Genomic DNA, 14,133 nt, shown 5'->3' on the forward strand with positions numbered 1-14,133 from the left:
TCCCCAAAACATTGTTAGGCAGCAGAGGTTAGAAGTTTCTGCAGTAGGGAGGATCTATGTATTCTTTCAACTTTATCTACAAATGGCTTCAGATCTATTCACCCAGGCTACCTGGACAGGTGAGGAGTTAAGAGCGCTGATGTTGTGTGCCATTCTGTGTGTTATGTGTAGGCACAGGACATGAATTTACGACAGGGATATGGCAGACTAGAAATGATTTGCTCCTATCAGGAAAACAGGATTTTTCTAAACCAGGGACTGATTTTTCTCAACCGTACCAACTTTTCAAACTGTGGGTTGTAATTCATTATTGGGCTCTTAAATCATTTTCATGCCTAACAACCAGCATTTTTAATGGAATAGAATGGAATAGGACAGAATAGAACAGAAAATATCAGAGAATACAGCATGCAGAAGGGCCAATAATTGTTTTGTGAACCACTGTTGCCCTTCCCAATGTGAGTCCATCTCTTTTTCAGCCTCATTTACCTCCCTTTTACCAGTTGACAGGGACCTCTAAGTCTCTCCTATTGAATCTAAAGGACAGCTATAATTGAATCTGTGCCTTCATTCATTTGGAAAATATGGAGATGAAAATGAACCAGGTACATTGCAATCTTCCTGAAAAAGTCATTTCTCAAAAGGACTCAGATGCTGAATTCACAGCTTTTTCTCTCTTTTTCTCTTTTTCTGGCAACAAACCTATTCTGCCTTCACATTGGAGATGCAGAACTTTTAGTTCTGCTAAGAGTCACTTGCACACTCTGCTCTGAAGCCAAAGGCATCTGTCTCAGCTTCAACAAAGGAAAAACAGACCAACTGCATAGCAGACAAAATCTGTGATGACCAGAATATTGCTGAGCAGTGGACCCGATTAGTCCTTTGGGTTGAGGACAATAAAAATTTGCCTAGAGTAGCAGGTCCTACTACTCCATCAATCTGCAATTCAAATCACCTGTAAATACAAGCATATATGTATTGTGTGTGTATGTATGTGTACGTACACAAACAATTGTGTACATATGTTGTGTGTGCACATATACATACATACACATATATAAATTTTCTTTTACTATGACTAGAAATATTCAGTAGGGTTTTTGGAATCAGCACTATGAAAATTGCTGAATAAAGCTGAATAATCCAGAAAGAAAAGAGATAGCTAGAGAAACTCTAAGCAGCTGCAATGGCAAGCTAGAATAACACTGTGAGGGGTGTGGATAGGGCCTGGGGGAGCTTTGCATGGGAGAAGACAGCAGTGTGAGAACCAACCAATTGCAACTGCAGCAAATCAGTGTCTGTGGTTAACATAGCCTTTGGGGTGAGGACAATGACTACATTCTAAATCACTGTCAGTTAAAATGGCCTGAAGTGCTAATGAAGGTAACATTTTATAAACAAAGAGTTTTATAAAACTCTTTGAATTTATTTTACCAATAATCTAGAGATTTTCTTGCAATAAACCAATAGCTCAATTTTAAAAACAGGGTTATCTTAAATAAGCTATGTGACTCTGCAGAGAAGAACAAGAATTTTTTTGCTGGTCCACTCTCAGAGGACACGTTAATGTTGGGTTCTTTGTTCATCTTTCACAGAGCCCAGGAAAGTATTCTGAAAATTTGGGCTGAAAATTAAAAACCACCTTTCCTCACTCTACATGTCCCCTTCCAACTGTGGGGAAGGAGAGGAGCTGTTGCTTTAGTATTTGTACTTAATAAACCCTCACTCTGCATATTTGCTTTCTGCTAAGAAGCCAAAAAAAGACTTGCTAGCACAATTTGATCCATACTCCTGAATAAAAAATAACCAAAGATAAAGTTATTTCATCAAATGACAGAGATTGCAGCCAGTATATAAATGGGGTTATTTTTGAACATTGTACTACAAATCCCAAGACCACACTGTTAGACAATTGATATGAAATGTGTTAGAATTGGCATCCAGGTCAAGGATGAAATGCAAGTCTGTAAGCATAGAGTCAAGACGGTTCAAGTTTATCCATTAACTTCTTGTTTACATTTAATCAGGCTCTGCAAGTATTTGCCAAAAAAAAAAAAAAAAAAAAAAGAGGCAGGTAAACCGGATCATGCAACAACTTTGAGATGCACTGAAAAATGTGTAGAGATTTATTAGCTCATTTTTATTTTTTGACCTCCAGAGAAAGCCCAGTTCTCCAGGCATGGGCAGAACCCTTCTAAGCTAATATAACTAACCTGAGTATTATTTAAAATGAGTCTCCTATTGGTAAATGTTGACTTTGCCGTCGTTCCTCTATTTCAAATTCTGAAAAAAACAGACTGTAAGGCAGGAATGGGCACAGTGCAGGTTTTCTGATCCCATGCAGACCGGGTAAAGGAGGAGTCAGAGTCCTCAGTGGTTTTTTGCAGGTCTTTTATTGGGTTCAGTGGGTACGTGGCAGGCAGGGGTGCTGGGGGTCTGGGAGGCTGGCAGTCCTCCTGTTATAGAGCAGCCCCGATATTGAACGCGTTCCTGGCTGTGGGTCCTCACCCGCGCGCTTAAAAGGGACTTATTAATACTCCACTACAGGCACACACAAAAGGTTAATAAAAGGTTTATTTACAAGGGAAAAGGAAATAAGGAAAATGTACAACTCAGGGAGAAAATAGGGAAATAAAGTAATGCGTCCTACCCCATCCGCCGACCTGGAAACCCAAAGTCACTCTCAGAGCTGGCCAGACGCTGCTAGCTGGTGGAGAGCCAAAATGAGGGACCCCCCCAAAGCCCACATGTCTGCCTTTTATATCAACCTGGCTGCTTAACCCTACCCTCAGTTCCCAGCTACCTTCCCTTTGGTGAGGATGGGATTTGGAGTTCCCAGTGTCTTTGGCTTTGGCCTGGGGTGGGGGTGGAGTCCACAAAGCCTGTATGGAATTAGCTTTAGGACATCCTTTTCCCCCTAACACTCCCAGCCCCCAGCAAATCTTCACTCTATCTGGGCTCTCCGGTGATCTCGGCTTCTCAGCTTCTGCTTAGCTTCTATTGGCATCCCCATGATGCCGCCCTTAAAAAGCACAGTCTCAGCCCAGGTGAATCCCATCTACCTATGCCCACACCCTATCCCAGGTGCCCGCCATCAGGCATGCATTCAGGACAAGGATCCATCATCTATCCTGATGGCGAGAAGGCAGAAAAGCCTGACATTTTTTTCCTTACCCTACATGCATATTTGAAAGTTCCTAGGAAAAGATGGTAGACTTATTGTGGTGATCAGTTTGCAATGCATACAAATGTTAAGTCATTATGTTGTGTACCTGAAACTGAAATAATGTTGTATGTCAACTATACTTCAGTTTTAAAAATAGGTTTATAAATAAGCTTTTTTCCAGAAAACGTCACTTATACTATCTTAATTAGCATTTTGAAGTCCACTTAAAAAGTCAAGGGGGTAAGTGCAGGATAGTCACTGCAGAATTTTAATAGAAAAAAACATTAAATAAGTAATATATCTTCAAAAAGGACTTGTTATATAAAATAATATAAATTGAATATGCGAAATATACAATTAACTAGTATGCAGCCAGTGAAAAGGAATGATGCTCTTCTCTGTAATGATGCCAACCTTCCAGATATAACTAAAAAATAGAAGCAAATAGCAGATGTGTGTTCAGTGTAAAACCATTTGTGCTTTTAAAAATCGGGTTAAAATCCATGATACTTCTCCGAAAAAATACACAACAAATTCATCACAGTGATTTTGTTCAAAGAGAAAACCATGTGACTAGGAAAATAAGATTTACGTTCTCTATTAATATTCCTTGCGGCTTTTTGAATTTTTGTACCATTTGAATGACTCAGTCAAAAAAATGTTTATATAAATGATCGAGTGTAAACTATTTTCTCAAGTGCATCGTTGTGTGAACACACCCTGGTACATAGTTGGCATTCAATAAATGGTTATTAAATAAACCTGCTCCTCTCCTGATACCCAAATCTCTTCCTTCCTCAGTGTGCAGGTAGGATGAGGGAGACGGATCACTAAGGCCTCACATTTATTACAATGTCTTGGTACTTATTGAATGTTAAGTACATGTAATCATTATCTAACCTCTTGACAGATGTTCATTATCTCAGGTAATTTAACAACATCCCTGTGAAATAGCTATTATCACCTTTCTTTCACACATCAGAAAAATGAGGTGACCATAAGCACAAGCAAATCATTTTACACACACACACATACAATTAAAGGAGCACTTTTAAAATAAAGGCAAAGTATTGCAGGTACTTTGAGTACATCATGAAGGTGATATACTCTGCTTTTCAAAAGGCCTTTTGCAGGAGAAATATTTGTGTATAACATTACTGTAATAGAAAGCAAGAGAGACTCGAGGGTGGGAGCCCAAAAAGGAGAAATCCCAGTGGAAAAAGAAAGAATTGAATAAGGCTAGACCTTCCAATTAGGATTTTGAAGGGATCTGTTAAGGAAAAGTCATGTGATTCATACTAAGTACTTCGCATACATCATTACTTTTTATTCTTTTAATCCTAACAATCCTAAGTATTCTTGTCCTCAATTTTATTTATTTTTTTAAAGATGTATTTATTTCTGCATACAAGAGTTGGAGTATAGGCCAGAGGTGCGGGGGCTTGGCGGGGGTGAGAGGATTCTCTAGAGACAGAGTGGGGAGCAGAACAGGCAGATTGACTGAAATACACTGCTGAGGGGAGCAACAGGCAAGACAGGAGAGGTCTGCTGTGCCATGAGGTCAGCTCCCTGGCCAGAGATCGAACTCGTGCTGCAGCAGCTTGTAATAGCTTCATAGTGCTGAGACTTTAACCCCTTGTACCACCAGGGAGGCCTCCACTTGCCCTCAATTTTAGATGAATAAATCAAAACCTAAAGAATAAACCTTCCCCATATGTTCAAGTCCACACTTAATGTCTTTCTACTTCCTTCTGACCTCTCTAAGAGGGATGGTGGACACACGTGCTTCACATATTGATAGGTGACTGTGTGCACATTCATGTGTGTGTGTGCACACTCGTGTGTGCACACTCATGAGTTCATACTCATGATACATTGCTTATATCTAAGCCAAGTGTACTTGAGACAGGAACATTTACTTTATATTTAATATCTCTCATTATGCTAACACAGTAGACACTGAGTTATCTATAGTAACGTGTCAGCGCTAAACTAACTCTGTATAATCTATTTTAATTTTGTGTGAAGGCTTTATGACTGCAGATGAAAGAAAACTATTTGATCACCTCAAATCTCCTCATCTGAAATACTGGGTTCCATTTATCTGGTTTGGAAATCTCGCAGCTAAAGCCCGGAAGGAAGGTAGAATAAGAGACAGTGTTGACCTGCAATCACTGATGACAGTAAGTACACTGTCAGGAAAGAAGGCTAGAGGCCAAGAGGGACCTGAATCTAACAGGCTGGTCCAAGATGAATCCACTTTGTTCCATCCTCATTCCAAAGGAACCAGAAAGCCTGGACCTCAACATGCAGGATGGGAATAGTATACAGGTTTCAACCCAAACTGATTGCCAGGGGTTGCTAGGAAGCCGGTCTTAAACAGAATTCGACTTTGCTATCGGCTCTGTAAGAAAGTGCCTCTTGATTGATTAGCAACATCTGCCAAGAGCGCTTAGCATTTGGCACCCACACAACTGACTTGCCATCCCTGTTCCCTGGTTCCTAGAACAAATCTCGAGTAGAAGTAAACCTTCCCAGTCAATTCCCCCAAGTGAAAATATCTTGAGGGTAAGCTAGCTTTTCAGGAAACAAAAGTGTTTTTATTAAATGAAATAACCCTAAATTCATCTAAGAAACAAATTCACTTGAGGACTAGATAGATTTGTGTCCTGACAGTCTCCTGCCTGGCTTTAGTCTAAAATGAGTGAATGATTTAAAAATAGCTCCCAAATTAATATGAACTCTTTCCCCCCTCTCTTAGATAATAATTTATGCCTGATAGGGTAAAAAAAAAAAATCAATGAATCCCAGTTCTTCCTACAACAAACAAAGACAGATTTTCTGTCAATGTAAGTATTCTAAAGTCTAAGATGTATTACTTTCTTCTACAACCTTATGTAAATATATTTTCAAAAGAGACCAGCAGAAAAAAAAAAAATTTGTTCTCTATGTAATTAACCAAAATGGCTAGAAATTATTTCAAATATTAATCACTGCCTTCCCATCACCACTTTGGTCAATATATATGTTGGAAATTATGGGTTTGATAGAGTAGGGAATATTTCTATTAAGTCCTGATTTAACTTAATATTAAAAATAAGTTCATCTACAGCCATCCTTTTTGCAAATTTTTAATTACCCATCATTTTCAGAATTTTCCTTTTGGGGTGACTTTCAGGACCAACTACTAGCTATGCAAAGTCAGTCTCAGCATTTTACAGACATAATCACACCCCAAAAATGGCCACATTCTGAGTCCTAGTAAATATTGATTACCACACCTATCCATCATTTTAGTAAATTGTGTTTTATGTGTTTCTGCCCTAGGAAATGAACCGATACCGTTCTTGGTGCAGTCTCTTATTTGGTTACGACTGGGTTGGGATTCCCCTAGTTTACACCCAGGTATCAAATATTTTGCACTTGATTTCTATTTCTACTTGTCCACCTTAGCCCTCCAGCACTGCATCCTCACTCATTTTTTCTCTATTCCAGGTTGTCACTCTGGCTGTCTATACCTTCTTCTTTGCATGTCTGATTGGACGCCAGTTTTTGGATCCCACCAAAGGCTATGCAGGACATGACTTAGACCTTTACATTCCAATCTTCACTCTCCTGCAATTCTTCTTCTATGCAGGATGGCTCAAGGTAGCCAACAGTTCCTGAGACTCACTCTGTAACTTTAATCATGTTCCAAACTCCTTTACTGAGTCTTTAACAAACCATTCATGAGTGAGGCAAAGGTAGATTTAGCATTAATCATTCAGAGCTGTTATTACTTCCCCACCAGCGAGTAAAAGTGACGGGAATATAGTGAGCACCTATGGCAGCAGCTCATGTATGCAAAGAGATTACAAGACTACTCTTTTTATGGATATTGATTTTCTTTAAGTCTTTGTGTGCTCCCATTAGGATTTTGATAATGTAATTGAAGTAATAACTGTACCTGCATTGATATTTTATACTACAGTAAGCAAGTAGGCAGACTAAAAGAGAGTAAATAAGAAGCTTTGCATATCAAATGGAAGTATTCAGATTGTGTTATCATCTAGATTCTACTTAATTCTGTAGATAGTTGCAATTCACTGAAATCTCATTAGCTGTTTCATAACATTAAATGCATCACTTTTTTATTTTTTTAATATTTTTTAAAGATTGATTTATTTATTTATACAAGCACTGGGTACAGTCAGAAGCACGGGAGGGTGAGAGAATTCACCAGAGCCAGAGCGGGGAACAGAACAGGCAGACTGACGAAATACACTGCTGAGGGGAGCAGCAGGCAGCAGGAAAGGTCTGTCGCATCATGTGGGACCCTCGCTGGCTGGCTGGGGATCGAACCAGCACTCCAGAGGCAGCAGGCAGCTTCGCAGCCCAGCGCTCAACCATTGTGCCACCGGGGTGGCCTGCATCCAGTTTTTAAAACCAGTACTGAGACTCAAAATTCATCAGAATCAAAACCAGAACTCCAGGATTAAAGACCATATTTGGTTTGCCAGGAAATTAAAAATAGATCAGAGCAGGAAAAATGACCTGTCCAGTCATCAGTGTTTTTTATTTGTTCTTACCACCACTGCCTCCCCAACCTTTCACCCCTTCCAAGATGGTTGTGTAAATATCAAAGCCTGATTCTTTTCTCTCTTTTGTGAACTCCCCAATGTAAATATGTGATGGGGAAAAAAACTGAAGGCAATAACTCCATCGTTAACTAAAATCTACTGACAGTTTGGAGATGTCTTTAATACATGGAAGTTTCAAGTGTTCGATTTTCCAGTTAAATGCTGAAGAACAGTGTTTTGTGCCCCCCTGGTTCTGCCACCATCTCCCAGGCACACACTTTTACTGGAAAATAAGTATGTTGGCATTTGAAATTATACTCCAAAAGAGGAAAGGCATGTCCTTTACAAATGGCAAAAACATTTTTAACCAGGTGGCAGTAATTCTTCTTTATTTTTACCCATTTAAGACAGAGAAAGAGCAAGAAAAACTAATAGCTGTCATTTCTCATTAGAGAAAAAAGTAGATGCTGCTTTTTCTAAACAGATAATCACCATGATTCACCTAAATGCTCAGTCACTATGGCCTTTTATTGTCCTTTTCCCTGAGCTGTGCTGAGCTTTTTATTTTTGCTTTGTGACTAGGGGAAGCATTTGGCCGGCCTGTAAGGAATATGTTAGCAGTCCGTGCTAACAAAAACATGCTGTCTAAAGTATTAACATGCTTTTCCTCTGCAAAATATTTTTGAAGGCAAAATACGAAGGGAAAAATCTCAATTCCATTAAGAGACAGCATCTCTAGGGGAGCATCCAGGCATAATTTTTTTTCAAGTTCCCTACCTGATTCCAAATGTTGTTCAGCCAAGTTTCAGAATTCTAAGAGGTTAGAATTAAACCTTAAAATATAGGCAGCTAGATAAAGATTTGCTACTAAATAAATGGCTTCACAATCTAGAAATTCAACTAATCAGTGGTGCCTTTATTTATACGTTTATAAGTTTTTCCCATCTAGGCCCAATGTAAAATCGTACACACACACACACAATAAAAATCAAAGGGAATTACTCAAGAAGGAGAATAACAGGTGAGTCCTATTTGGCATATATCTCTCTCACAAAAAAGGTTATTCAATTCAGGAACCTGGTAAGAACATTTAATATTGACCGATTATTAGAAAATATGTGATAAGAAACTACCTTAACTTTTGCCAGTGGAAAAACTTATGAGGTAATAGTAAATCCTTTAGGGTAAAACTAAAAAAGATTAAAATTCCAGCTTTAGGACTTACTAGCTCTCTGACTCATTCATTTGGCAGTTATGTCCCGTACATGTGAAAGCTCCTTGTACTATTTTCTTTAATTATTATATGTCTTTATTTGCCGCTTACATTTTGTCTCCTTATCTGAACTTTTGTAAATCCCTTGAAAGCACAGGCTATGGATTCCTCCAGCTGTCTAGCACAATGCCTTGCACATTGTCAGTGCTATTTCAAAATTCACTATTTTTGCGTGAAACTCAGTCATGTGACTGCTCCGGGATAAGGCTGCATTGTCACAGTTGAATAGACAGGTCCCTTTGCAGAGCATGCCCAGGTAGACATGTCATTACAGATTTGAGACTTGCTTGCTGATAAATATCTGTGTCTGCAGAATAACCCCTCATCTTTAGGCTTCATATTATGAAACAGGGAATGAAATAGGAAACATCTTCAATCTCCATTCTTATTCTTCACAAGCATGGTGACAGATTTATTCTGTGTCCTCAACTGCAGGTAGCTGAGCAGCTTATCAACCCTTTTGGAGAAGATGATGATGATTTTGAAACCAACTGGTGCATTGACAGAAATCTGCAGGTTAGAGAAGCATTTCTTTCCTTTACAAATATTAACAATAAATCACTTGTAGTGTTTCAAATCTAAACAGACCCTGAATCTGGGCTCCTGAATTTAGAGCTTTAAGCCACAAGTGAAAGAGGTTTGACTGTTCAGTGTATTGTCTCCAACCCTTTGCGAACATCAAGGGCCCTAGCGCTCTCAATTTCAGTGAAATTCAGTCCTTTTAAATAAAAGCTCAAGTCAGTTTCTTTATAAATTTCTCAATTCTACACCATCTCTTTCATTGCAGTATAGAACAGTATTTTTACTCAATCTTTAATCTGTTTTTTATTACTACCAGGGAGTTGACAGTGACCTAAAATGGCAGCCAGGCACAATCTGATGTGATTTCCCAGATTCACAGCACATAGGTCCTCACAGTCAGGCGCCAGCAGCTGGACACTGAGAGCCACACTAGCCTGGGTCTCAGATCTGCCTGAATTATACTCAGATGGAACTTAGGACCCTTACCCTGAAGTAGTCCAGAAAGGTTCTGTATTAAGAACCAGTGTGAGAGAATTTACCTTTAGGGCAAGACTCTCCTTAAAGCACTCTTTTCCCTGAGAAACACATACTGAGTAAAGATCTTCAGATTGTCTATTTGCTTTAAGCCCTCATTCAGCTCTTAAATAGGTTCAAGCTTTTCACCATAGATCACATTGTCAGTCCGTTAAAGAGGAAGCATAATGCCTAGGTCTGTGACTCAAAACTCCCGTGGCCTCCCTGGTGGTGCAAGGGGTTAAGTCTCAGCACTATGAAGTTATCTGCAGCCACTGCAGCGCAAGTTCCATCCCCAGCCAGGGAGCTAACCCACATGATGCAGCAGACCTCTCCTATCTCACCCACTGCTCAGTGGGTATCTCATCCTCAGCAGTGGATTTCAGTAATCCACCTGGTCTGTTCCCCGCTTTGTCTCTGGTGAATCCTCTCACCCCCTGCACTCCTGGCCTACACCCCAGTTCTTGTATGCATAAATAAAATAAATCTTTAAGAAAAGAAAAGAATGAGATTCCCAAAGCATTAATCTTTTTTTTTTCATGTATCAAAGTCAAGAGGAGGGACCACTAATGACCCAATAAGTGTAAGCTTATTGATACATTTTTCCCAAAACACAAAAGCTCAGAGCACATAAGTTACACCGAGTATAAATGCATTTATGGGATCAACAAAACAGGATATTGAGAGTCTTCCCCCTTTTTGTAATATCTGGGATTATGTGGTTGCTGCCAGGGTAGCCTTAGACAATACAAAGACTTTGAGCAAATACGAAAAGGCCTTTCTCTGCCTCCAGGCAACATGTAGCTCCCCTCTGGGGCATGGGATTTGATAGAGCAAGTGTGGGCAGTTTTATAGCCTCCCTCACCCCATTGCCAAGTTCTTATGAAGTAAACGACATATACAACTCACTGTGGCAGCTCTCGCTGCAGCAAATATGAACTGTGGACATTTGTATATTCACTCATTCTGACTCTGCTATACTATTCCAAATCCCATCCACTCATTGGAACTTACTCGCTTTCTTTGTACAAATCACACCTGAATTATTCTAACAATATCACAATGATTTTTAGGTCTCTCTTTTAGCTGTGGATGAAATGCACATGAATTTACCCAAGATGAAGAAGGACATTTACTGGGATGACTCTGCTGCTCGACCACCATACACACTGGCAGCTGCTGATTACTGTATCCCCTCATTTCTGGGGTCAACTATCCAAATGGGGTAAGTGTGTTTTTTAATCACCAATTTTAGAAAATAACTAGGTCATTGTTCTGATCTTTTTGTCCTTGTCCTGAAGTTACTTTCATGATAACTCTCAATTTAGTACCTTTAAACAGCAGTGTTCTCAAATTTTCACATATAATTAATGTGCCTAAGAGAGTTAAAGGAATTGTAGTTTCTGGTTTAAATATGGTGTGTGTGTGTGTGTGTGTGTAATTTGCCTTTTTACCTTACTTTGATATCACAGGGTTTTTTTAGCATTTGTACAGCTATCCTCTTTTTTGTCTTCCAACTTGAACAGTTTGCTTTTTTAGTTATGTAGTTGTTTATTATCTAATTATGACTAGTATAGTTAAATTTAGTTTAACAGGTATTTATTGAGCAGATATGCGTTGCGTTAAACTATTTGGAGACAAGCAAGTCTTAAGGAGTGAAATAACTTTTATCAAAATTTTTCCCTAAGTCTAATTTAATCTATATTTAGTATACAAGTCAGTCTCTTATTCAGTGGTTTCTGCATAACAATCTGTTCCTATGTACTATGAGCTTTAAATAAATGGGCTGAGGCCTGAAGTAAATCATGCACAGTTCTTGAATAATTTTATTAAATCTGATAATGTATTTGATTTTAAAGAGATGTGTGAACGTGGGAGAAGTTTAAGTATATTTGCTGAAGGCAGATGCTGTAGTTTCCAAGTAACTTAAAGAGAAGAATATGAACAAATGAGAAAAGTAAAAGGAATCCCTCCCCCAAACTGTAGAAAAGACAGAACTCTTGTTCAGTTGCTCTTATAACTGTTAGCAAAACTGAGGCATCTTATTCCCTAAAGAATGACAGTGTAATATGTTTTGATGTTAAATGAGAGTAACATTTTTTTTTAATTTCAGCTTTACTGAGATAGAGTTAACACATCAACTTTTATTTAAAATCTGCATTCTAATGGTTCTATGTTCGTGTGCGTTGTGGAAGGATTCCCCCCATCTGGTTAATTAACACACCCTTCACCTCCTATCTTTTTCTGTCTTTCTATCTTCCTTCATCATTCTCTCCTATATTCCTTCCTATCTTTTTTGGTAAGAAAATTTAAGTTCTACTCTCAGCAAATTTCAGTTATCCAGTACAGTGTCCTCATCTATTGTTACCATGTTTTACATTAGCTCCTCAGACTTAATTCATCCTATAGCTGAAAGTTTGTACCCTTTTACCAATCTCTCTCTTACCCTCATCCCCAACTTCTGGCAACAACTTTTTTATTTTGTGTTTCTATTAGAATAACTATTTGATATGCAAGGCAAAAGTTAAGATATTAAACTTGTACCTAACCTTGGTGGTAAGGGCAGATTATGGAGGGTTTTGTAGTCTGGATAAAGAGTGATGCCTTTTTTTCAAAGGTAGTGAATGACATAGTTGCTCACTCATGTGTTTTAGAAGGGTTATCCTAGTAACTGGCTGAAAGAGAAATTGCTAAAGACTAGAACCAAGAGACCAGTCAGCAGGTCGTTGGTGTCGTTTAGACAGGTAAAGATAAAGACTTGAACTAGGGTGGCATTATAAGCACAGGTTAGATGGCAGAAGGGGCACATTCAAGAAGGGAGATAGAATTAAGAAAGATTAGATGAGTGGTAGTGAACCAAGGATGATAAGAGAGTAGAAGAGGAGAAGCTGCTGAAAGGAAAAGATGCGTTTCCTGTTGCATGTGTTGAATTTGAGGCATCTGTGGGCAATTCACAGGCAGACCGCCAGCAGGCCATGAGGACAGAGACTGTGCAGGTAAGGGGTTACCTTTGACTGTCATCAGAACATGGTGGCTTTAGAACCATCAGAGTAAGCAGGAGCGGAAAGGAACAGAGTCAGGGGAATAGGGCAGAATATCGAGGGTAGAATACTAACATGTGGTCACAGGCAAAAGAGTTCTTAAGAGTCAGAGCAGGAGTGATCAGAACAGAGTCAGGAGAAATGAGAGCATGTCCTTCCAAAGGTGGGAAGTTTCTAAATAAAGCCCCCAAAATGCCATAAGGGTTTGCATTTTAAAGTCACTGGAGACTAAAATAGAGTATTGGAGTAGAACCTAAATTACAGTAGATTGAGGAGTGACTGAAAATAGGGAGATCAAGACTGACAGTGGAAACTATTTTTTTAAATAATTTTACTATGGAAAAGTTCAAATGTATACTAAGATAAGGGACAAACTATAATAAGCCTCCATGTACCCATTGTCCACTTTCGATGATTAAGTTATAGACAGTCTTGTGTCATCCATACTCTTACCTGCTGTTCTCCTTCCTGCCACAGAATCATTGTGAAGCAATTATAACCACTCCATCTTCATGCCTAAAAAACAAAAATCAAATAAAATTTTGAAACAATAGTTCCTTTATTCATTAAGTTTCTTTATTCATAGTTCCTTTATTCATCCATGAACTCATTTTTTGAGAATTCTGGGTTGGAAGAGACAGACCAGACAGTGGCTTGTATGAGACATGGAGTGGAGAGTAGTGATATATTTTTTATTTGTTTTATTTTTTTTTTGAGATTTATTTATGCATACAAGAGCTGGGGTACAGGCCAGAGGTACGGAAAGTGAGAAGATTCACCAGAGACAGATCGGGGAACAGAACAGGCCGAATGACTGAAATACACTGCTGAGGGGAGCATCGGGTGAGACAGGAGAGGTCTGCTGCGCCATGAGGGTTGCTCCCTGGCCGGGGATCGAATTCATGCAGCAGAGGCTGCTGTTTGCTTCATGGTGCGGTGCTTAACCCCTTGCGCCACTGAGGAAACCCCTATTTTTTATCTGTTTTATAACATTTTAGGATGGGAGTGCCTTGAACATATTTAAAAAGAAAGAGGAGCCTGCCTTCCTCCCCCTTGCCA

At 39.1% G+C, this 14,133-nt stretch overlaps 1 protein-coding gene across 1 annotated transcript in view; it reads left to right on the forward strand.

The window, feature by feature from the left end:
- Window positions 1–14,133, forward strand: part of BEST3 (bestrophin 3) — a 40,204-nt gene that overhangs the window by 12,554 nt on the left and 13,517 nt on the right. Inside the window, exons 5-9 of the mRNA XM_037515248.2 lie at window positions 5,195–5,349; window positions 6,494–6,571; window positions 6,662–6,814; window positions 9,434–9,514; window positions 11,107–11,258. Of these exons, the coding sequence (XP_037371145.1) occupies window positions 5,195–5,349; window positions 6,494–6,571; window positions 6,662–6,814; window positions 9,434–9,514; window positions 11,107–11,258 (619 nt within the window). The remainder of the gene's footprint in view (window positions 1–5,194; window positions 5,350–6,493; window positions 6,572–6,661; window positions 6,815–9,433; window positions 9,515–11,106; window positions 11,259–14,133) is intronic.

This window comes from Talpa occidentalis, unplaced genomic scaffold (assembly GCF_014898055.3).
Source record: "Talpa occidentalis isolate TD23 unplaced genomic scaffold, MPIMG_talOcc4v2.1 talOcc4.16, whole genome shotgun sequence".
Classification (NCBI taxonomy): domain Eukaryota; kingdom Metazoa; phylum Chordata; class Mammalia; order Eulipotyphla; family Talpidae; genus Talpa; species Talpa occidentalis.